At 38.1% G+C, this 25,257-nt stretch overlaps 4 protein-coding genes across 7 annotated transcripts; 3 read left to right on the top strand and 1 right to left on the bottom strand.

Annotated features, from left to right (window-relative positions):
* Positions 1-298: 298 nt before the first annotated feature.
* On the top strand, positions 299-9,576 carry LOC119996771 (autophagy-related protein 11). 2 transcript variants are annotated; one of them, XM_038843541.1, is made up of 5 exons: positions 299-2,152; positions 3,068-4,736; positions 7,486-7,574; positions 8,002-8,215; positions 8,867-9,576. In XM_038843541.1, the coding sequence occupies exons 1-5, from the start codon at positions 1,236-1,238 to the stop codon at positions 9,275-9,277; spliced, it is 3,300 nt and encodes a 1,099-aa protein (XP_038699469.1). In that variant the 5' UTR covers positions 299-1,235; the 3' UTR covers positions 9,278-9,576. The 2 variants fall into 2 exon arrangements, with proteins under 2 accessions (XP_038699469.1, XP_038699468.1); XM_038843540.1 differs by having other exon boundaries at positions 1,236-2,152; positions 7,486-7,706.
* A 2,582-nt stretch (positions 9,577-12,158) lies between these two features.
* Positions 12,159-15,474, top strand: LOC119997210. The gene is made up of 4 exons (XM_038844078.1): positions 12,159-12,280; positions 12,776-13,228; positions 13,600-14,250; positions 15,048-15,474. Exons 2-4 carry the CDS (start codon positions 12,844-12,846, stop codon positions 15,257-15,259), a joined length of 1,248 nt encoding a protein of 415 aa, XP_038700006.1. The 5' UTR covers positions 12,159-12,280; positions 12,776-12,843; the 3' UTR covers positions 15,260-15,474.
* A 198-nt stretch (positions 15,475-15,672) lies between these two features.
* Positions 15,673-19,980, bottom strand: LOC119997209. Of its 2 annotated transcripts, none has more exons than XM_038844077.1 (6): positions 19,645-19,980; positions 18,853-19,134; positions 18,588-18,761; positions 18,378-18,484; positions 17,423-17,757; positions 15,673-16,588 (listed from the first exon to the last, which is right to left on the bottom strand). In XM_038844077.1, exons 1-6 carry the CDS (start codon positions 19,786-19,788, stop codon positions 16,032-16,034), a joined length of 1,599 nt encoding a protein of 532 aa, XP_038700005.1. In that variant the 5' UTR covers positions 19,789-19,980; the 3' UTR covers positions 15,673-16,031. The 2 variants fall into 2 exon arrangements, with proteins under 2 accessions (XP_038700005.1, XP_038700004.1); XM_038844076.1 differs by having other exon boundaries at positions 15,673-16,612; positions 19,645-19,973.
* Positions 19,981-20,865: 885 nt separating this feature from the next.
* LOC119995809 (uncharacterized protein At2g29880-like) lies at positions 20,866-24,450 on the top strand. Of its 2 annotated transcripts, XM_038842257.1 has the most exons (6): positions 20,874-20,975; positions 21,117-21,166; positions 21,702-22,213; positions 22,297-22,522; positions 23,206-23,543; positions 23,623-24,450. In XM_038842257.1, the coding sequence occupies exons 3-6, from the start codon at positions 21,704-21,706 to the stop codon at positions 24,265-24,267; spliced, it is 1,719 nt and encodes a 572-aa protein (XP_038698185.1). In that variant the 5' UTR covers positions 20,874-20,975; positions 21,117-21,166; positions 21,702-21,703; the 3' UTR covers positions 24,268-24,450. The 2 variants fall into 2 exon arrangements, with proteins under 2 accessions (XP_038698184.1, XP_038698185.1); XM_038842256.1 differs by having other exon boundaries at positions 20,866-20,975; positions 21,117-22,213.
* Positions 24,451-25,257: the final 807 nt, after the last annotated feature.

Here is a 25,257-nt window from a genome sequence, read left to right as displayed (position 1 = left end):
ATTAAAGATCGAATGATGATGATTGATAGTTACTAAATGATTTTTTTTTTATACACAGACTCTTAAAATATATTTGCCAATTTGGACTCTAAATTTGTCTCAAGTAAAAAAAAAAAAACAATTATCAATAAAGGGGAAATTGTTTTTAAAGAAAAATAAAACACTATTTTTGGTTTCGGATTCTACGACTTTAAAACAATTAAAATAAAAAAAAAAAAAGACCTCCATGATTAAAAAAAAAATAAAAATAAAATATTAGTGAGCAATTTAAAGCTGCTGCTCTGCTTTTCTGCTCTGTTCCTTCCGATTCCGAACTTATTGCGAGGAGAGAGAGAGAGAATTGTTTCGCCAAGGTGGTTGCTTCCGGAGAAGGTTCTCTGTGATTTTTTCAATCAATAGAAAATTATATAGGAATCGTAGAAGAAGAAGGAAGAAAGGGGGTTTTTTTTTTTTTTTTAAAAAAAGAAGAAGGAATAGTTCAGGTTTCGTGGGGAGAACCTTGTTTTGGAGGCTTCTAAATCTCTCACTTTTGGTTTATCTCTTCACGTAATCGCTTTCCATTATCGTTGTCGCACAGTTCAAGTTTCCTGCTTTCAAGCTTTGTCGTGAATTTCTCAATTTGATTCCTCTTTATCTGTTATTTTTCTCCTTCTTTTGGCTTGGTATTTATATTTTGGTTTCTTTTGAGGACTGGAAGAAGCTGAAATCTGGGTTTATTCGGTGAAGAACTCTGGTGAGTTGATTGTGGGTTGGCTCAATTGTTCGTTCTTGGCGATCAGGGTTTTGTCGGGGGCTAGCCATTTGTGGGTCTTTTGGAATCGGGTTGTTTTTGGGATTTACCCTGTCGTTGGTGTTCAATTGGGGGTTTTGTCAAGGATAACACTTCAAAGTCTAGGTTTTTCGGTGATTTTTCTGGTGCGTGTGCTGCAAATTGGCTGTTTTTTTTGCAGATTTTCATGGTGGGTCAATGAGAAGCGGGACTTGAACTGATTCAATCCTTAGCGTGTTCGTTTGAAAACTGGGTAGTTTTTGTGGATATCAGTTGGGGTTTGTTGATTGTCAAGTGTTCTGTTAAACTTAGAGGTTCTAATGCGGGATCTTTTTGGAAAGGAATTGAATTGAATTGTTTTAAGCTGCATTGGGTTTGCGCTTCCTGATTTATTGTTAACAAGTTGGTATTGGTGCTGTTCTTGGATTGTGATTTTGTGGTGGAGAATTCTGCTTTTGAGGATAAGATGAGCTCAAGTATCAGTCAGGGTAAAGGCAAGCTGCTGGTCCATATAGCCGAGAATGGCCACTCATTTCAATTTGATTGCTATGAAACAACCCCAGTTGATTCTGTTATGCGGTACATTGAATCCGTTGCAGGGATCAACGTTGGTGACCAGCTTGTTCTGTGCTTGGACATGAGACTTGAGTCACAGCGACCGCTCTCGGCATATGGGCTGCCAGCCAATGATAAAGAAGTGTTTATATTCAACAAAGCAAGGCTGCAAAGCAATGCACCTCTTCCTCCACTGGAGCAAGTTGATCTTCCTGAAGTTTTAGATCCTCCATCACCAGCCTCCCCTCACAACTCCCATCCTTTAGATGATAGCGCATTGCCTTCTTATCTTACACAATTTATGTACCATTACCATAAGGGGCATGCAATTTACAGTCATAGCAAATTGAAGTATGAGCACTGTGAGAGACTTTTGGGGGAGCAAAAGGTGCAAGAGAGAGCAGTGGAGGTTGCAAAGGGTAGTTTGGAGCATTACTATAGGATAATTAATCAGAATTATTTGGAATTTATGAAGCGTTATGCACAGCAATATAGGATTCATTCTGACTTTATGTCAAATTTTGGGAGGGATATAGAGAAATTGAGGTCTATGAAGCTTCACCCTGCTTTACAGACTGCAACACGTAGGACCTTAGCAGATTTTGTGAAGGAAGACAACTTGAGGAAGTCGGTTGAGAATTGTACCAGCTCCCACAAGCAGTTTGGGAAGAAGGTATCAGACTTCAAGCACTCATTTGCTGAGGTGAAACGCAAGGTTGAGGAATTGTTCTCTTGCAGGCCTTCCTTGGCCATTAGGAATTTAGAACTGGCGATTAAGGAGCATCAGCAATTAATTAATGAACAGAAGAGTATAATGCAGTCTTTAAGGTTGGTTCTATTGCATGATTCTCATAATCTGACGTTCTGCTCTTTTAATATCCAAAATTTCTTCACTTGGAATTACTTGGTTCCTTATGCTTATCAGCTTATGTATTGAACATTACTTGTCATGCAACGGTTGCAGATGAAGCCTTTTCGCTCATTGCATTACTAGGAAGTATGGAAAACATCACAAAATAGAAAGTTCTTTCATAAACCCAGTATATCCAGCCAATATCGACATCTTATGATCTATATATGATACCAATAAAACCTCACAGCTATGTTGAGTATGATACCTGTAATATCATCAAGCTTATTGGCACAAGCTTTTAACCGAGTGGGTCTGATTTCAAAAATTAATCTTATTTCAATCTGGCAGTCATTTCTGGTATTATTACGGAAGAAGACGCGATGAAATTTCTCATCAATTAATAAGCCATTTGTGTTGGAGTTTTTTTTGTCTTTTTAATCCATATAGGAGGCGTAGTGATATTTTCTTAGCTTGTTTCTCTGCACAGGCTCATTATTTGATTTACACAATATAAATTTTTCTTAGCTTTGTGTCATGTGCAGTTGAAAGTCCATGCGTTAGTAGTTCTTCTCCCTTTACTCTATTTGGCTAACTTTGTTGGACATAAGTTTCTCTTCCTATCTTTGTGCTCTGCTCTTTCTGAATGCTGCCTTCTTGCGTGCTGATTTTGTTACTGGATTTCATTGCGGTAGTGATGTAGTGTAATGAAGGGATGTAGTTTACATAATCATGAACCTTCAAAATCAACTAAATATTGTTTTTGTAGTGTTCATAATCTTATAACATGGAGACGGTTCGGACGTCACAGGTTGTAGTGTATGTACTGGTTTGACATGCTGTGTTATTGTTATGTTCTCATTGACTGATGACTCTCATGTTAATTTATGCAGGAAAGATGCAACTACTGTGAAGAGCCTTGTTGATGATTGTCTGTCCTGCGAATCACCAACCTCACTTCGTCCTCATGATGCGGTTTCAGCTCTGGGTCCTATGCATCATGGCCATGAAAAGGATCACCTACCAAAGATGCAAGATTGTGACTATTCAATTTCCAAGCTGCTTGAATTTTGCACGGATAAGAAAAATGAAATGAATGTCTTTGTACAAAATTATGTGCAAAAGATAACATATGTTACTTACATCATTAAAGATATCAAGCTGCAATTTCCAGTTTTCAAGGAGGCAATGGTGCGTCAAGATGATCTATTTACAGACCTAAAGTTGGTCCGAGGAATTGGTTCTGCGTATAGGGCCTGTCTTGCAGAAGTTGTGAGAAGAAAAGCTTCCATGAAGTTTTATATGGGCTTGGCTGGACAGTTGGCTGAAAGGCTTGCTGGAAAGAGAGAGGATGAGATCAGGAAAAGGGAAGAGTTTCTTAAAGCACATAGCTTATACATACCAAATGATATATTAGGATCCATGGGGTTGTATGATACTCCAAGTCAATGTGATGTCAATATTGCTCCTTTCGATACTCATCTACTTGATATTGACATTTCTGACCTCGACCGTTATGCTCCTGAGCATTTATTAGCTCTGCCTGGTAAAATTGAGAAGCATGCCTTAAGAAGTTCGTACTCCATGTCTAATGACAGTTCTCAATCAGCTGAGGCTGAAGATATTACTTTTGACTCTCTTGAGAAGGATGACTCTGAGGAGCTTCTGGAGGGCTCTGAGTTAGTCGAAATAGCGGGAACTAGCAAGATGGAAGTTGAGAATGCAAAACTCAAAGCTGAACTTGCTTCTGACAAAGCCCTAATTTGTTCTTTACGCCTTAAATTTGAATATGAATCACTTGATGATAGCAAAGTGGATTCCCTATTGAAGGATGCAGCAGAGAAGACTACTGTGGCGTTGCATCAGAAGGACGAGTATGAGAAACACTTGCAGTCTTTGCTCAAGGCTAAGAAAATGCAGTGTTTGGCTTATGAGAAGCGCATTCAGGAACTGGAGCAGAAATTATCTGACCGTTATTCACACGGACAGAAACTTGTGGACAGCAAGGATGTCTCTGAATTTGCTGTTTTGGCAGAGAATGCTGGCAACAAGCCTAGTAGTGCAGAAGCCCAAATACCATACATATCTACTTCTGAGCCCATGGACGAGGTTTCTTGTATATCAAATTCTTTTGACGCAAAGCTTGGGCTTTTGGCTGGGCAACCTGGCAAAGCTCGTGATGTGGGTGATGAAAATATGATGGATTTATCTGGCATGCTAAACCCCCTGATTGATTCATCAATGATGGAGCAGCATCGTGAAGAACTGCAAATCTGTGATAAAGAAGTAAAAGATAAGATGGTGGGACAGTTGGGCATGTCACTGGCTCACAGTTCCACTGCTGAGAGCATGCCTCAACCTCCAAATGTCTTACCTCGGCAAGCTGATTCAGCTCTGGATTCTAAAGTCCATAGTGATCATGTAATAGAGTTGCAAAATGCACTTTCAGACAAGACCAATCAACTGAGTGACACTGAAACCAAACTTAAAGCTGCATTGGAGGAGGTTTTAATGCTTACAAGGGAGTTGGAAATGAGTCGGAAACTACTTGATGAATCACAGGTATGATCAAATGAACCACTATCTTTTGCACTTTTTTTGGTGGAAGTTGGAGAGTGGAGTTCCTTTCCATGTTCTGTTTGAAGCAAATCATGGGAGGAGATTTATTAGTTTTGCTACAGGTTTTTTTTTTTTTTTTTTTTTAAAAATTTCTGGCATATGTTCTTTCTTATTTTCTGCCATTTTGAAATTCTTACATAGCCCTGAAATTCTTTGTTCTCTGTTCATGTGTCTCTCAGCCCTTTGTTTTGTTAATGCATGTGCTAATATACTCTTGCATTCGTTTTTCTTTATTGTCCAAAATATTTTTGGATGAAATTTTATTGTTTCATTTTCTTTTACCTCATTGAACTTTTGAAGATACATAAATATCATGATTGTTTCAGTTATTTATTTTGCAACTTTGCACTGACATGAAACATATAGCTGGGGTCGATGGATGTAATAGGAAAATTCTCGAGCATACTTTTGTATTGGGGCTCTATCTATTATGTAGGAATGGGAATTTCTTTTTTTATTATTTTTTATTTGGGTTCAAAAATATTCAGTCTTGACAGGTATTTGGTAGCTCTTTTGGTACTGTGACAATAGCCATGAATGGCAATTTTGTGAGATTTTTTTAGAGGTTGATGATGACTGGGCAGCTTAGGTTGTGGGATGGTTTCAGCTTGGTTGAAACTTGTGTTGAGAATATGTGGTCTCAATTCTGATTGTGGACTTTCAACAACTTTATTGATCATATAGGAATATGAAGAAAGGAGGTCTAGCACTTGGACCTTATATTTTCTTGGTCAAACTGTTGATTGCATTCCACAAACTTTTGTTCTTTTCTCAATATACACAATTGATTAAATAGCGATGTTTTACCCAGATTATTGTGAGCATAATAAACCTGTAAAATTTGGCGTCACAAAATAAAAGGTGTTTAAGTATTTGAATAGTAATTTTGAACAAAATTGGTGTCAGTGTCACAAACTAAAAGGTAGGTCCATGGCCTCCCAACTATATATATATGTGTGTAGGTATTTGAATAGGAATTTATAACTAAATACTATGACCGGAAATGTTTAGCATAAGACTCATCCACCTGTAGCCCTTGTCTAGCAAAGCTAGCTATTTGCAGAGTATTTCTTTGGCTCTTTCAATATTATATGATGAATATAAGTCAAGTTACCTAAAACATAAACTATTTAATATTTGGCTTATAGTTGCATAATTGCATTAAAGTAAGTCAAATTTGAACCGAAGTACAAAAATCATTGTGTTTTTTAGCATAATTTTCCTTAGTTCATTGTTAACCTTTTGAAGCATACAATTAACATTGCGAGGTAATTATGGCAAAACCATTGATCTTCAAATTGTCCCACATCAAATTTAAACCAAAGTATTTTTTATTTTTATGAGATATCGTTATTTCCATTTGTTGGGCCATGAAAATGATTTCTTACTAAAATTATGATAACTCTTGTATGTGGATTCTCTTTTGCCACTCAATTCAGTCTAAAGCTATAATATCTACTATCCAATAATCATAACTTCTTCATATCCTTCTTCAGTGCATATCCTTGTCACTTTTCATCTCCTGTCTCAAATTTTCTTCACTTTTGCATCATCAGTCTCTTCTCCGTGTTGTACATCTGTACCACTTAGACAACTTTTTTTTCATCCTATTTTCAATTGCAGCTACCTCTGCCTTAGGTCGAACAAATGTTCCTATCACCTTCTGTTGTTGCAGCACATCTAGACAACATCTCATCACTGCTGTATTCATATTTTCTGCATCATCTACTATTATACTTGAGATTGTGTCCATTTTGTATGCATGCTCATTGGCTCAAAACAAGCTCAGTTAAGTGTCGATGTCGTATGACCTCAGAAGATCTATACCTCTCTTAGCTTCTGTTGACACACAAGGTGGTTTGTTGAATACAATGTGAGTGGATTGCAACTGAAGATGTTGACTTATCTTGTCATCCTCCATTCTGTGGAGGTGCTGAATTTTATATGCAGAAATTATCTGGTAGGGTAGCCTTTCAAACTTTTACTGAGTTGGCAATTTGGAATTGAAAGAGCACTCTTATAGTCTATTCTTCAGCTCAATGGATTTAACCTAATTCACTTGTTTTAAGATGTGGTAGTCTTTTATTTTCCTGTCATGGAGCCCCCATTGGGTTAGTAGTGTTAGAGGTTTGTGGTGTGATGTCTCAACTCTCAAACCATGAGCTCTTGCAGTAAAAGTAAATAATGTAATTGAGAAGTGACTACAGGAAGTTTATATTTTTGCTCTAGCTGACAATAACTTAAATTTGCATATATGCAATCAAGTTTTCTTGTATTCATATCAACATTTAATACTGTTGCTTAGTGCAAAGTTATTGTCAACTCTTACCATTCTAAACGAAAAGAGAAGCTGTTCTTAAGTTGTTTTCCTGCATGGTAACTGCCGCCCTCATACTTTAAGTTAGGAGTTAGGATAAATTAATAGGTCTTTAAGGACTGGCTTTTTGTGTTTGTTTGGGGTGGGGGCAAAGCGGAAGATAGCAGGTGAATCTGAGACTGTTGATTTTACCATTACCCCAAAATAGTTCCATATTGCTGTTTTCATCAACATTTTGTGTGAGTTGGTCTCAGATTATGGGTGACTTTTTCTGTAATGATTATCTGAATTTTTTTTTTGTATTTTTGGGAATTACTGATATTGTCTCATGCTACTTTGCAAATATCTGATAATTTCATTTTCTCTATCTAACAGATGAATTGTGCTCACCTAGAGAATTGTTTGCATGAAGCAAGAGAGGAAGCTCAAACCCATCTTTGTGCAGCTGATAGGAGAGCCTCAGAGTATAGTTCATTACGTGCATCTGCAGTTAAACTACGTGGCCTTTTTGAAAGATTTAGGGGTTGTGTTTTTACACCCAGCGTAGTTGCTGGTTTTGCTGATTCCTTGCATGCATTTGCACAATCTCTAAAAAAGTGAGTTTCTTTGCGAACTTCATTGCACGATCTTGCTGTTATTCTCCCTTGGTTATATTTGCTAGAAATTTCAGGAGAACAGGGTTTTTTTTTCTGAATATAAATAGGTGCTGCCACCAGGAGCATAAATGCTGGTTCAAGTTTGAAATATAAGAAACCCTGTCCAATTTATTCAGTTATTTGTTGGGGTAAATGGTGTTATTCTAGATGTAGGCTTCTGGTGGACTCAATTGCTTTTCTTTTGTGCAACTGTCATTGGCAGTTATTTTATTGCTCTTGGTTGATGTTCTTGCAGCTCTGTTAATGAAAATGAAGATGATGTTACTGCTGAGTTCCAGAAATGTATTCGGGTTCTTGCAGACAAAGTTAATTTCTTGTCCAGGCATCGGGAAGAGCTGCTTGACAAGTATCCGAAGCTTGAAGCGGCAAACGAACAGCTTCGCAAGGAGTTGGAAGATAAGAAGGAGCTGGTTAAAACTTTGTACACTAAGCATCAACTTGAGAAGCAGGTATGTCTTTTCTGATTGCTTGGTGTTCTTATGTTATATTGGCAGGACTTACGTTAGAGTTTATTCGGGAGCAATTCATTTTGTTAAAACTTAAAATTATAAGATTTTAGATTCCTTAGTGCCTGTTTATACGGTTGCAGTAGATTGACTTTTAGGAGGAATGACTCGTTGTTTGTAGTTCAAAATTGGCCTCTTGTGATCTCGCTTGTGTTGCCAAAATTTGAATCTAGTTTTTGTGCTGCCAATCCATCAGTTTAAGCCTTAAGGTCTAACTATCATCCAAGCAAAATGATATGCTTAGTCTAAATTACTTGCTATTGCTGTGCATTTCGTACCTTTTTTCCTCGTACGGACTGCATTGGGTGTTTTCCTCCACAACGGAAGTATGTATCTTGATGAGGAGCTCCTCTGGCCTAGTGTCAGGATTCAAACCCCCTCCTATCTCACCTTTGAAAAGGAAAAAGAAACAGATGTATCTTGAGATCATAGCTTTAGACTAGATTGTATGATATAAAATTCACGTTGTGGGCTCTGAACAGTTTTTATTATGAATTCGTGTAATCAATTGCTGATCTCAAACTGTATAATGGCGTATTTTTAATCTCTTCCACTCGCATCCTTCTAACAAGAATCTGTGTGATCTTGCTCTAGGCGAACAAGGAAAAGATATCTTTTGGTCGCTTGGAAGTCCATGAAATAGCTGCATTCGTTCTTAATGCTGCTGACCATTACGAGGCAATCAATCGCAACTGCTCAAATTACTACCTGTCTGCCGAGTCTGTGGCTTTGTTTGCAGACCATCTCCCCAGCCGACCCAGATATATTGTCGGACAAATTGTACATATTGAACGCCAGACCGTGAAGCCACCACATCCTCCAAGTAGGCAAGAGCGTCGCGGGGCAGATCAAGTAGAAAACATGTTCTCTGAGACAAGGAACGAGCAGTTGACCTTAAATTCAGGAACAACTTTTAACCCATACGGTCTTCCAGTCGGCTGTGAATACTTCGTAGTGACAGTAGCCATGCTACCTGATACTGCCATTCATTCAACGTCTTCCTGATCCCCTGCTTTTGGCAGATAGACATGATGGAAGAATCTAAGTGTATATACCACAAGCATTGGAAAAGAAAAATCCTCTTGTAGAGGGAGTTGAACTTGATATTCTTCTTTCTTTTTTTTGTACAGCTGATGATGGGATTGAGTTTAATCTTCCCTTCTGTATATAAAGATAATTTCTTTTGTTTAATAATGTGAATATTTACCTAGCTGTGGCCTATTAGCTTTATATGGGTTGTAGTTGCTGAGTTATAAATCATGATGGTTCTAAGTTCAGAACTTAGAAGAACCTTGATGTTAATATTAATATGCTATTCATGAGCCTGTATCGTAACTGTGGGGGAATGTTTTTAGGCGTGGACCAGTCCGACCCATACTCAAGGAATTGTATGCTAAGTAGGGCTGCACAAAACCCGACTTTGACCCGATCCGACCCGTGTAAATTGACCCATACCTTCATAGTTGAGGGTTGGTTACAGGGCAACCCGGCCTTATATGGGTTGGATGAGACATGTGCTTCAACCCGACCCGTATTAACCCGACCTGACCCCATGTTAATGATACTATGTATTTTTATACTTTATAGGTTATACTGTTATATAAGCGGATAAGCCCATACTCTAATACCTGTTTTTGTGTTTGATACTCAAATAACCAATCCATAACACAAAGCCCAAAGACCCAACCCACTAACTACAAAGGCAGACAATCAATGAGTTAGACACAAAGCCTCTAACCCAGCCCTAACCCTAATTTCTCAGCTCTCACTTCGTTCTCAATCAAAAACTCAATCTGCACGATTTATGAAAAACCCTCAATCTCATTCTGAGTCGCCGCCACACATGACTGGATGACCACCACCACGGTAGTACGTCACCACCAGTATTCAAGTGCTAAGCGATTGTGATTTGCAGCCTTACACGGCTACACCACGACGCCAAGCTATTGCGACAGGTAACCTATTGCGATTTGCGTTCCTTTTTCATGCTTCACAGCTTCCTTTTTCTAACTTTTGTGAGTTTGGTGATTCAATTTCAGGCTTCATTGCTTCAGGCCTCTCTGTCTCACTATATAGCTGATTTTTGGACTGCATTCAGGCCCTCCACTTACAAATTTCAGATTTTAACCAAGGTTTGTATCTCATTTGTCTCCGATTAATACTATTGTACAAGAGGTAAGGTAACTACTGTTCTGTAAATTTGCTTTCCAATTTTCCATTACCATTACTTTCTACTACTACTATAGGTTTATAACTTGATGTATTATTTTAGTCTAACCGGTGATTACTGAAGAGTGAAGAATGAAGAATTTGAAGAACATGTACTACACAACATTTTGATTTTCTAATTACTAATTAGCATTGTATGATGTATCCGCATATTTTGGAGTATGGACTATTGTTAAATTTTGTCAATTTGTGAATTGTCATTTGTTTGACCTGTTGGTATTTTTGGATTATTTTGGACTACTGCAATATGCAAATCTACAATTTAATGAGCAGATGGGAATGGATGAATGTGGAATGATGTTTGATGTATCTAATTTCTATTATTCAGTAATCTGTATCAACCAAGCAGGTTTTTGGACTATTTCAATAGTTTAGACTATTTTTTGGGGTATTTTCTATTAACATTGGTTGATTATTCTGTAACCCGACCCATGTGCACCCCTAATGCTAGGTACTCGTGGGCTCGTTCCACACAGTTTTTATTTATTTCAAAATAATATCCTATCTTCCCCACTCAAATGTTTTTAGATTTGGACCCGTCCAACCCATACTCAATGAATTGTATGCTAAGTACTCGTGAGCTCGTCCCACACAATTTTTATTTATTTCAGGATAATATCCCGTCTTCTTCCACTCAAACGCATGACTATTTGAAGTATTGTCTCCCCACTTACACCCATGACTACTCGAAATTGGGATCTTGAAATAAATAAAAATTGTGCGGGGCGGATTGAGACAGATAGCGTATAATTCCTTGGATGTGGGTTAGACAGGTCCAGGCCAAAAAAATCCCCCAATCATGATGGAGCTTACTAAAATATTAGCTATTTTAGTTATAAAAAAAAGAAATAAAAAAGAAACCCTTCCCTAAATCTAGGGCTCACCATTTGGCCCCCGGGCTTAGGCCCGACCCAAGCCCGTGGGCCAAAGCCCGGCCAGGCCCGACCTGAAAGTAGACCGGGCCTGGGCAGACCTAGGCTCCATTTTTGAGGTCGGGCCAGGCCCGAAGCCCGACACCTCGAGCAAATTTTGGCCCAGCCCTACCCAAGCTCGACATTATTTATTTTTTTATATATATACATATTCATGCACTGTCTGCATATATATATGTAATATATATATATATATACATACATATATATATATGTATATATAATATATAATATATATGTGTATCTATATATATATATATACACATACACATAATACATATATATTTCACCCTCTATAAAATATTGTTCAATTGTATAAAATTTAAAGTACAATTATTGGATTAATCAATTGTAGGTAATATGTATTTTTTTAAAAAAAGTCAACACCCGAAGCCCGAGCCCGAAACACGAGCCCGGCCCGAGGCCCCAGGCCAAAGCAGGAAACTCGAACTTTATGGGGCTTGGGCCTCATATTCCCAATTTGGCCAGGCCCAAGGCCCGAAGAGCCGGCCCGATGCCAAGCCCAACCTAAATCCTAATTATCAAATCAAACAGCACATACAAAATTGGAAGGGAACAGAGCGGGACCCGCAAGTGTGTGACGTGGACGAAATCTGAGGTAAGTCGGTTTAGGGTCAAAAACTAACGGAAATTTTGTGGGCCCCACTCCAAAACCTATAAATATAAACATATATATCTCCACAACACGCTAAACCCCTAAAAGCCTCTCACTGGGCGATTTGTTTTCTTTTTGTCAATCTCGTTGGGTTTTCTTTCGCAGTTTATGAGCGAAACGTATTTTTCTTTCCCAGGAAAATCGTCCTCAACGATTCCAATTGAACTTCAGGTATCTTTAGCTTTCTTTGTTTGTTTTCAATCTTCATACTGGTGTACGTTATTCTTGTTAGTTGTTCGTGACATGGTTAGATTTTACTGTGCTTGTGACGGACGATTAATCCTGATTTAGGGCCCTTTGATTTGTTTATCGCTTCTTGATGATACTTTCAACGATCGGAAAGTGAAAAATTAATTCGCAGTGTAGTGTATATTAATAGTATTCAGCTTATCAGTAGACTAACTGAGCAACTAAGAAACTTGTGTCTCTTGAGGTTTAGGGAATTATTTTCTTTTGTAGTTGTGATGACTGTTGATCTGGGACTAAAGAAGCAGCTGTTTGCTTCTTCTGTCTTGTTTTAAAATCTTGAGATTCCTTGTAGACCTTATCAGTTACCTTCCCCTAAACTTTTTAGTTAACAACAATCTCAAATAGTGCAATTGATTTCGATTCTTTAAGAGTAACATATGAATCCTATCTAATATGAGCTTTCCAATTATTTGCCAGAATTCCCTTGGTAACTCTCCAGATTTCAGGCACAGTATAAGTGGTTAGGTTGCAGCAAAGTGCCAATCATGCCAAAAAAAGATTTGCTGCTTTGTTCTTCTAGGCCAAACAAAAGTAAAGCAAAGGTAGATCTTTTTTGTTGCATTAAGGCAAAGGTAGATGATAATTTAGGTGAAAGGGATTCAGACACAAAGTGCTATGAATGTTTGCAAGCACCCGAGACTGCTTCAAAACCCTTTTGCTGCAATGAGGTTAATTTGTCAAATGAGAATCAAGCAGAGTTGTCAAGGATGAGTTTGGAAAATACAACTGTCGAAGAGAAACCCACGGAACCAAATTCATCGACACCACATGATGGTTGCAGAATTGCAGTTGGGAACTCCCAAACCGAATCATCGAGACGTTCTCTGACAGATTTGCGCACAGCAAGGAAAAGAGGGAAATTTCCACCAGGTAATGAACAGTCTGGCCTTTAAAAATTCTGGTATAAGTAATCACGATGCACTTGTCTTCGTCTGGCTATTGCTGGAATTCCTTTAGCCACATGATTATTTTCCTTTTTCTGTTTTGTCTATGATATTCCTGATGCATATTGTATTTTATGTCTATGTCTGTCTCAGTGGGCCTCATTCCATGCCCATGAATCGCATTTTATCTTTCAGAACAGAAAACAAATCTTGCATGAATTATGAATTTTAATGATCCAGAATGCAATCCGTTGCTCCATGCATTTTTTGTACACACAAGCTTATATAAAATGATCAAATGAGAGCTTGTAAAGTTTCCTGCTAATGCCTTTTTTTGAATCTTGTTTGAATTTTCAGGTAAGCCAAGTCAAGCTCAACAGCATCAAATCTGTCAAAGGAACAAAGGGTATGCAAAGAAATCTGTGAGGAGTACTGCTGCAGCCCGTTGGCAAGTGAAACCAATTCAAGTGGAAGCAAATGTTGCACAGCCAGTTAAGCAGAGTGCAAAGCATATTAATCCACCCTCCAAGGTCCAACTGAATAAAGTTGCACAGCCAGTTAAGGAGAGTGCAATGCATATAAATCCTCCTTCCGATGGAGTTCGGAAGTCTTTCGAACAGAATAAAGTTGCACAGCCAGTTAAGGAGAGTGCAACGCATATAAATCCATCTTCTGATGGAATTCGGAAGTCTATCCAACAGAATAAAGTTGCACAGCCAGTTAAGGAGAGTGAAATTCATATAAATCCACCTACCAATGGAGTTCGGAAGTCTATCCAACAGAATAAAGTTTCACAACCCATCAAGTCGAGTGGAGCTAACAAAACTGTCAGAACTGTAAATCCCCAGAAAGTTTGGCGGGTAAAGGAAAAGAATGAAGCTACCAAAAGTTCACCTAAACCATGCTCAAAACCAGAAGCTCAAAGACAGAAAAAGAAGGGATTTTCCAAACGTTCACGTAAGCCAAGCTCAAAACCTGCATCTCAAAGACATCATATCAAGTGGCATGGTATGTCCAAGTTAAAGCTTTATCTTTACTGTTCTATTTATGTACACTCAATTCTATTATTTATGGATTTTGCAATGTCCTGAATTGGGGATCATTCTAATATAGGACCAGGTTCTCAATAGAATCATTCAGCTTAAGTACTGGATACACAATAAACTTTGTTAGAGAGGTTTATACCATATTGTGGAATATTTTTAGACTATCTGGTAGATTTATGAAATGCCTTAGCCAGATCCCCAGTATGGTACTATTTTGAAATCCTCTATATGACGCTACCAGTAATTGTACTAATCTACGTATCTCTCTCCCACCAATCGGTACTATGTAACAAATTGGAAATCCGTGATTTTCTTGAAGTTCTTGATACATATAGTAGGGTTATGTTCTGTGCTTGTGTGCTTGATTAAGCTGGACATGAATGTATTAGCTTTTGATGGACTAGCTCATTCAGCCCTTCATCTGCTTCCACATTCTCGTGTAAACATGCATTTACACACACACACACTTATCTACATAGAGAGAGAGAGAGAGAGAGAGTACTTCAGTGAGTCATGGGTTGCTCTCTCAAAAAGTGCCTGGTCTTGGATATGGTTTATGTTAACCTCAGTATTTGTGACATACATTATTAGCTACTGACGTTACAGGCTCAAATCATCAAAAGATATAGAAATAGAACTATAGAAGTAATGCTGCTGAAACATTTATATTATTGTTCCACGATGAGGTCTATATTCTCTGTAAGAAATACAGATTCACTAGTTTTGCTATTTATTTCAAACCTCCTTTGCACCTTGCAGGTTTTGATGAATCAATTGGATGGAGCTGTTGCCTTTGCGAGGATGATCTTGCACATTCTCCCACTGAGGAGGAACATGAAACAGATAAGTTTCCAGATGTTGCTGTACTTTCATGCGGTCATGCTTTCCACGATGTGTGCTTGCAACTTTCCACTTCCAATCTGCAATGCAGTGATCCTCCTTGCATTATTTGTGCCAGTTTCTCGTCTTGAATGGAAGCATTGATGCCATGAACATTTTCACTTTGCAGTTTATTTTTTTCATTCTTGTGGTAGTGACGTCTTACACTGCTTCCGGTGAATCGATTGTATACATTAGAACTTTGTTACTTAGATGATGGCTAACCATAACCGTGACTATTTCATAATTTTCTGCACGGAAGAGTGCTTTTACTTCCCTTTTTGTTGAGTCAGCTAATTCCAGTAACTCATTCAGAAGTGGTGTCTATGTCTTATGAGGCTGATTTGGGGAATAGGGTTTCTGATTTTGCTCAATCCTTGATAAAATATACATTAGTTAAAACTATCATTACAGCTACATCTTTCCAGGTTCGGATTCATTAGCAGTAACAACTGTTTAAACTCCCTTCACCACGACTCTGGTTGGTTTACTCACCACCCAAAACACAAGAACTATCAAAGTTTCATATGTAGAACATTATGCCCAGGAAACCTACAACATTGCCAAGGGTTTTACACTTGATCTGTCCAAGTGCCTTGACATTAAAGCATGACCTGCATATAGAATGGCACACGCTCCGTGCAAAAGACTAAAAGAGAGAGATAATAATTCTAAGCTTTTTACAAGGGCCATTACTAGGATTCTTCATAAAAAACAACTTTCCGAATCCTGGTCTGTCTGAATGTTCATAATTAACAGCACAAGCAACTATTTGGAGGCTTCAATGTGTGTAGAGAAGGCTTGAAATGTTTGTAGAGAGAGCACATCTTGAGCTAATTCATGTCATCACGATTACGTTTTAGATTATCTTGCTTGACCCTCACCATCTTCTTCAGAAATATTGAATAAGAATTTTGGAAGAGATGCAATTCGAGGAAGCTGAAGTAGCAGATCCCCAAAAGAGTCTTTTCTTGACATGGCAGTTATTGGCTTACTTGGAGAAACATCTTTCACACCGTTTTCTGATGCCTTTGTGTCACCATGGTTTATCTGAACATCTGCCTTCTCACTTAGTTCTTCAAAGCAACTTGCCCCATTCAACTGTGAGGTCTGAGCCAAAGATGGGTCTTTCTGCAGAAGGCAACAGAGTGAATTGACCCTTGACATAAGGCATTTCTCATCAGAAGGCGTTGTTAATGGAGCATCACTGAGAAGGTACTGTGCAATGTCCTCCAGCATGCCCTGGTACTCTGATCCATTATCAGAGAAAGGTGGGTTCCCAGAACCCATCTGCTCAGAAATACAATGTCCAATGTGGTTCACAAGATCACTCATCGACATAGAAGAGTGTAGTCCTGGAACTTTAATCTGATCCCAGTTGCTTGGCCCCTTTGAATCGACCACCTCACAATTTCCACTCCCTTCAATCGCACGAGTGTCCATCACTAACATGAGCAGAGTCAGTGAGCATCTTAAAAATAATAAATATTATTGATGATAATTACTCGCGCATAAAAAATAGCTCGAAGATCATTACTTATCGACAGTAAGCATAGTTTCACAACACGGAACTTCCTCACTCTCGAGGCCAATAGTTAAACATTATGCATGATTCTACAATTACAAACCAAAGCAACCACCTGGCCTGTCGCTCAGATGGTAAGAGGTGCTTGGGGCAGAATATTAGGATCTAATACTGATGTGGTCCACATGAGCAAAAATAACAACAGCGGCAAGAATGAAACATTAGATATCTATTAATTACTTAAAAAGGCGCACAATAAGGTTTTGGGGTCTTGAGAGAGCTTGTGCATGCAAGATGCTGAAGGCAGGCCTTAATTAACTTTAAGATATGCAGTGGAACCAGATATAAGACATGACCAGCAAGTTAAGGAAGACATCGCTAGTAGAGAATTTAGAAGATTTTCATTATATCCAGAAAATAGATCTTTTTTTAACAAAAAAAGAAAATTTCACAGGAAAAGCAATGTTGAAAAATAACCTGGCAGGCCATTATTCGTTATCTTTCACTACGGAATGAAAAAATGAAAAATCGCCACTATCAAAACACACCCACTTGCCATGAGTTACTTGAAGGACGTAAATTGTCAACGAATATATTTCACTTGAGAAATAACCTCTAAGATAGCCATATAGACTAATCAAAACTGTATCTATATATGGAAAAATAAAAAAGCGTAGGAATTATAACTAAATAACCCCCATTCAAAACAAATGCCAAAGGTTTATCATACCTGAGCTCGGAGAAGGAGCTTCTCTGGACATGTGTTCCAATATTAAACCAGAATGCTCCCCTTTTTCCATCTCCAAGGAAGATGATTGTGCGGCAGATGGTGATGCTAGATCCCGGAATCCAGAAAAAGAGGATCCCTTAAAATTCTCCACTTGGGTAAACTCATGACCTTCAGATCCGTGCGAATACTCAATAACAGATGCTCGTGGTTCAAAATATGGGGAATCCAAAATTACCTCTGGCTGTCGGCTTAAAAAGTTCAAACGCATATCACACTGGACGAGCTTCTCAAAATGTTTATTCAACAGCCCTTGTGGGCACTGCAGAAAATGTTGCCTACAAAAAGCAAAACGTAAATTCTATTATACTGTCATTTTAGCAAATTAAGTGCATAAGATACAATGCCACAAAGGCACAAACACCAACCAGATTTAAAAAATACTCTTTTTAGAAGCAGAAATACTGTGCTGTAGTTATCCATATTTCAGTTTGAGAAAGTAGGGAATATTGATACCAAAAAATTTGGACAATTTTTAAAATGTTTCCAGCACTGTGCAGTGATATCAGGCAATAATTGCGTGAGAACCACAGTTTCACCATACCAAGTTTAAGTTGCATGAGAAATAACCACATTATCCAAGAAAAGATTGGAACCGGATTCACATCCTATCAAACAAAAATTTGAGAAAACACAACTTGATGTCAATGTGGACATGAGCAATGACAATTCAAACCTTTTTTTGATGAATTAATATTGATTTTAATATTTGTTATGTTTTGGCATGTGAGAGGATTCGAACATTCAACCTATTTGAAATCCTAAGGAGTGGCAATTCAAACTTACAGAATATATCAAACACTGATAATTGGCAGCTTACCTCAGCATATGTAAGGCAGTCAGGTTAACATACACAATCAATAACCATGAAACAAAGACGACAGAAGCATGATCGTACCTGTGTGTGCTAGCCTGTCCATCAGTAAAATCTGATGTCGCCTGCCATAAGGTGTGCTTTCTTGGCTGAGGATTAGTCTCTCTAAAGAAAAGTGGCTGTCTGGCTAGCTGCATCACCCAAACCACCAAAGGATTATCGACTCAAATAGCAGGCACACAAAAAAGAGAGAGAGGAGAGGGCGGGGGGATTGAGGGGGAGAGGGAGGTTTACCACAACATTCAGTGTCCCTGGTCCATCATCAGGACAATTAGCCCTGAGAGCTGTTATATCTGACCATTGGATCTCTATTTTACTTTTCAACCCACCGTCAAGAACTTCCCAAACAAGCTTATGCTTAGCAAAGTAGCACTTTGCCACCAAATCACCTTCATATCTTGACTTATACTGCGGTCATACAAATTATTAGGATTTCAGCTGCAAAAGTCATGAATGTAAAGTACAAACTACTGTTGAAAGTAAATATGACGCACAGTACCTCCCATGATCCAATCCTCAGAATTGACGCAGGAAAATTTGAAGCCTTCAGCTTGTCAGTGGCGCTCGAATTGGTGGTGTTTTTACCTTCCTTCTCTGCTGCTCCGTTCAAATCTTGATTCTGCACTGTTCCTGGAGCAGATGCACTGCCTTGGGAAAGCCGCATTTGAATTAAGTCCAACAGCGAAGGGCTCTTCCTTAGACTCAAACCCAAAGGACTAGGTTCGTCAAGTGGGTTATAGTGTGCTGGTGCGATTGGAAATGATTCTGGGCCGGAGCTCCACTGATAATTCATCCACAAGACAACCAGAAAAATTAATATCCGATCTCAATTTAAAAGAGACTAAAAAAAACCACAAACTTGTACGGCCATAGCTATCAATCTAAACCTAAATCGTGATACAAAGAAGAATCTAGCTAAGCAATCTCCATGATATGGTACCAGTTCTAGAAGACCTCCCTTCAACCCAAAGACCAAAGAAGACTACAAATGATTAGCAACTTCCAGTGATATACTAAATCCTTCTTGGATTGCCAATAAACACCAGAGAACGAAGTTAATAACAATAAATAATCTAATTTGAAAGAAGGATTGGGCCTCGTTACTTCCAAGGAAATTATCCAGACAGGCCAGATGATAAAAATTCTCCAATAAGCCATCACATCCAACTCAAGATTCAAACTCAATAATACCTAATAACAACACGTCGAACAAATCTAAATAATTTCCTTATTCTGAAATTCCTTCTCTTACTTTCTCAGCCACAAAACAGATCAAGAGTGGAAGGCAAACCTGTTGAGGAGCTGGAGATGGCTTTGATCGCTTGTTGTCCGGCCCATGCTCGTCCTCTAGTGGATCCTCCACGATTTCTAACTTCACCGGTGCCTTGTCCCCGAGATGACTATGAAGATTCGCCGACTTCCTCATCTGAACCATCAAGAAAAATTTTCACCAAACAGGAGAGAGGAATAATTCCCAACCAGAATCACGAGAAAGTAGGAAAATTTCCGGAGAAAATCAGGAAGGAGAGAACAAATCCAACGGGACTTCTGGATGACAAAAAACCGCGGAAAGACTGTTGAAACCCTAGATATAGGGACCGATTCGAGATCTTAACGGCGTTAATGGAGAGATAAAGGAAGAGATATTGAAAGGACCATCGACGGCGAGCACGTGCGAACCCGCGTAAACCAGACTCACACGTCTCTTATTGGACAGACTGGTACCAAATTTACCGAATTGGTCATCGAGTTGGCATTTTCAGGCTAGTGTGCTGGCCGACACGTAAGAGTTAATTGGATAAAGTATGGGGACCACCACAGGTCCTTTAAATGACGGCGGTAGTTGGTATGCTTTGACACGTGGCGGTGGCTGCGGAGGTTGCCTTGTATGTTATCATTGTTGACTGTTTGAATTGATAGAGACTAAGCAACCACAAACCACAATGATGATTTTTTGCTGAGGTGAATAGTGTAGGAAGATTTGCGTTTTACTAATGTGATTGTATTAAGGGATGTATTTTGCTGATGTATCTGGGGTAACAAAATACATGATAAACCTTATTTGCACCTCAATATTTTCTACAAACACCCCATTATAAACAAACCCCAATAAAAAAACATAACAATTATGAATACATCATTTTTTGTGTTTTTTTAAAAAACACAATCTACATCCCCTTAAATCCTAATTCTCAATTCTTCCCTAGAACTTTCTTCTATCAATGGCAAGACAAGTAGGTAGGATTCCAATTCTGGGACTTGTAACACTATGTTTGGTTGGGCAGTTCCGGCCGGAACGGGAATGCTCAATTCCCATTCCAATCAAATTCATGTGTTTGGTTACACAATAGATATTGGAATGGAATGCCATATTCCGTTCCTAGTAGGAACTTGAGGTTCCCACCTCTACCTAAGGAACCAACAATTCCGGCCTGAATGGGAATTCAGTTTTTAAATAAAATGACAATTTTGGCCCTTTGAACAATTTATAACCCTTAGATCAAAGAAATCACAACCGTCCATTCATTTAACCTAGGAATGTATCTATCGTTTCCTTTGAGAACAGAGACAGTCGCTCTTCACCCTTGAACAGAGACAGTCGCTCTTCATCCTTGCTCACAGGTACAACCATGTCTTCGATCTTCATCGATTCTTTATCTTTTCGATCTTCTTCTCTATTGTTAAAAGGTTTCACATGCAATTATACTTGTAATCATATATCGATTTGTGAGTCCTAATATTGTAATCCTTCCATCTGTGTAGATCGACAAACCCATCTAGAAATCCATCCGTGTGCATATATCGCCCTTAAGGTATGATTGTGTTTCTCAAATATGATTTTTCTGTGACAATCGTATATATGCCTTTATGTTCTTCTATTTAATTTTTGTGGGCGTGAGCTATTAGTGTGAATATGAGCTGGTATAAGAGATTGATACGAGTTGATTGTGTGGAGTAATTGTAGGAGTTGACGAAGATAGGTTACCTAGAATAGTTATCTGATTTGTTTCTCCATATCCTCTGTCTCTCCATTTTCCTTCTTAACCTATTCTGTTTAATGTTGATAATTTTTTATTGTTTTCTGTGGAATTCATTCTAAGCCATGATCTTTACTTGATTTGATTATGTTGAGTAGTCAATGAAGGGATGATGGAAGGATTGAACATTATTCGTATATATGTCTTTGTGTTTCTCTTGCCTGCTTGTTTTGTTTATTTTAGACTGTTTAGTATAACAAGTACATATATACCAAATATCAAAATTGTTTTGAACATTAGCTTTTCTGTTTATTGTTTTTATAGTAGTGTTTAGGCTTTATTATATATACTTATATGTATTATAATGCAGTGATGGCTCGTATGATGCGAAAGAACAACTTGGTTGTTGCATTGTCCCTTTGGAACCAAATTCTTTCTTCGATTGACCTAATTTTCTATCTTTTTTGTATTGCAACATCACTCCATATCAGAAGACCAAGAGATAGGTCTTATGTATTGGATTTTGCATTTCAAAGGGAACACCTTAAAAATCTAGTTTACGAAAGTGACAATACATGCATTGCACAACTAAGAATGAATAGGGAGACTTTTGGAAATTTGTGTTCTATGTTAGAGAATTTAGGAGGTCTAAAACCAACAAAAAACATGTTGGTAGATGAACAAGTTGCAATTTTTTTGCACATCCTGTCTCAACATGTGAAGAATAGGGTTATTCAATTTAGATTTAAGAGGTCTAGTGAGACGATTAGTAGGTATTTTAAGAGGGTTTTGGATGCTGTCATTTGTCTACATGGAGAGCTATTAAAAAAGCCTGTACCTGTGCTACCAAACTCAACAGATTCAAAATGGAAATGGTTTCAGGTAATTTAAAATGATAAGCACATTTAATCCTACTCAAGTAATTTATCCCTAGCAATTTTTTTGATTTGTTTTTTGCTTTGTAGAATTGTTTGGGTGCTTTAGATGAAACATATATCAAGGTAAGGGTACCGGTAGAGGATAAAGCTAGATACCGCAATCGTAAAGGTGAAATTGCGACTAATGTCCTTGGTGTGTGTGGACCCGATATGAATTTTATCTATGTTCTCCCTGGTTGGGAGGGTTCTGCAGCCGATGGTAGGGTGCTTCGTGATGCTGTGAGCAGACCCAATGGTTTAAAAGTACCACACGGTGAGAATGCATTAATATATTTTGCAAATTACTTAAATAAATCAGAAACTCTATAGATCTTACAACAGTAAACATTTATACCTAGGTTCTTACTACCTTGTTGATGCTGGATATACCAACTGTGAGGGCTTTTTAGCTCCATTTAGGGGGCAAAGATATCATCTCAATGATTGGAGACATGGCCATCAACCAGTCACACCTCAAGAGCTTTTTAACATGAAGCATGCATCCGCAAGGAATGTAATTGAGAGGTGTTTTGGGTTGCTGAAATTGCGTTGGGCAATTCTTCGTAGTCCCTCTTTCTATCCCACTAAGATACAAAATAGGATAATCATCACATGTTGTCTCCTACATAATCTAATTAGGAGACAAATGATTGATGATCCAATGGAACCATTGCTAGATCAAATCTCATCAACAATAAACCATTCTAGCCAACCAATTTCTTCAATTGAACCAAGTGACCAGTGGACCAATTGGAGAAATTCAATGGCTACTCAAATGTTTAATGAATGGATGACCTCAAGGCAAGGGAGTTGAAGATTATATGTTTACTGTTTAAGTATAAATATTGGTTTAAATGTATTGAATGTTAGCTTGTTCATATGGTTCTGTTAATTACTATGCTTATGTTCATTTTATGTTAGTTATTAATGAATTTTCCTTAATGGCTGCATCTGAAGCTATGTCTAAAAAAGCAAAAGTACAACATATGTGGACTGAAGATGAGGATACTATCCTTGTCAATGCTTTGCTGGATATTTACAATGTTGGAACTTACAATGCTGATAATGGGTTTAAGACTGGATACTTGGGTGCTTTGGAGAAAGCCATAAAAGATAAGATACCTGAAACAGATATCAAGGCCAAGCCTCACATTGAGTCAAGGCTAAAAACATTGAAGAAAGACTTCTCAATAGTTTATGACATGGTGTATGGCCCCAACACTAGTGGATTTGGTTGGGATCCCATAAATAGGTGTATTGTTGCTGAAGCTCCTGTTTGGGAGGAGTATATAAAGGTTAGTATGCCACTATATGAATTTACAAATTTACTTTAAAACTGTGTTCTAACAATTTTTATATGACATTTATATGCAGGGTCACAAAAGGGCAGCTAACTTCAGAAATAAGGAGATCCCCCATTTTGAAGCACTATGCACCATTTATGGTAAAGATAGGGCCAATGGAAGAAATGCCCAAGATCCTTCAGATGTGGTTGAAGACATAAGAGCTGAAGAGGCATTACACTATGATGATGATACTGGGTATGTACCTGATGTGTCTTGGTTTAATGAGATGCAAGGAATGGATGTCTCAATGTCCGCTGCTAGGGCTGGTGCCTCTCATTCACCAGGGGGAATGTCAGCGACTCAAGGAGATACAAATGCTTTTCCAAGTGATTTTGGCATGCAAAGTGATGGAAACTCAACTAGGAACAAGAAAAGGAAACCCAATAACAATACAAATGTTATTGACGCGATAAGAGAGGTTGCTGATGCATTGGGAAAGCAGATAGTGAAGGCCACTCATGAGCTTAGTGAGGCAATTGGCACTGAGAAGAGATCAGAGGATAGAAGAGATAAGTTCTTTGATGAACTACGTACTTTGGAGGGGCTATCCAGCCATGAACGTTTCACAGCTGGAATTAAGATGGGAGGGGATAAGACACTGGTGTCAATGTTCTTTAGTCTGCCTATTGAAGAAAGAGGAGCATTTGTTAAGAGTTGCATTGAGATGCTGTGATAAAATGCTTTTGTGTGGTGATGTTATGAGATTATTATGGTGATAAACTGCTTTTTGTTGTGATTTTATGAGAGCAGTGTGTTCTTTAACATTATCACTAGAAACATGTTATTTTGTGAAGGATTATCTATTTTTAGAAATGAATGTGTTCTTGGCTATGGCCAAGTGACTCAGTTTATGAACTTTTTTGGTGTCTGCACGTTAATATATTGTTGTTTGTTTATGAAATATCAATGACTTAGCTTAAACAATCTTAGTTTATGGATTTAAATAGTGTCAGTTTAATTTACTTTGATATTGTGATATTTGTTTAAATAGTATAGCTCATTTGGTTTGCTATATTATAGATGACATAAAATCAGAGACAAAAATAAATCTTTCATTATTTTGTAAAACAGACTTGGTAGAGATACAAACATAAACATAAGGGATAATATGGTATTTTGTCCATTATTCCCATTCCTATTCCTCAATGAATTCCTACGTACCAAACAATGGAACATAGTATTATTGCCACAATTCCTTCACCAACCAAACATCGGAATTCTTGAAATTCCCATTCCCATTCCCATTCTCATTCCTGTTCCCATTCTCGTTCCCGTTCCCGTTCCCACGACTAACCAAACATAGCGTAAAAGTATCAATTGGGTCTCCATTTGCAAGTCTGATCCATTAGAACCCACCCACATAGTAAGAGGGGGGAAACTAAGGAGAAAGAGAGATGATGGAGGGAAACGGTAGGGTGAGGAGGGGGTGTGTATAGATGAGGGTTTTTTTATGATTTTTGAGGTATACTTAGCAAAAATTGAGGGGCAAATAAGGTTCATCAAATGTATTGGTACAGTGATATAAATTTGTTGATTTGATTTTTGTATAATAAAGATGAGATCCGATATTGATTTGTGTGTAAAAATGTGAGTGTATTAGTGGAAGGACCCACATGTATAGCCAACATGGGGGCATGGGATTTGTCATTCCCCCATGTTGGTC

This window comes from Tripterygium wilfordii, chromosome 4, assembly GCF_013401445.1.
Source record: "Tripterygium wilfordii isolate XIE 37 chromosome 4, ASM1340144v1, whole genome shotgun sequence".
NCBI lineage: Eukaryota > Viridiplantae > Streptophyta > Magnoliopsida > Celastrales > Celastraceae > Tripterygium > Tripterygium wilfordii.
This window is presented reverse-complemented; position numbering and strand designations above follow the sequence as displayed.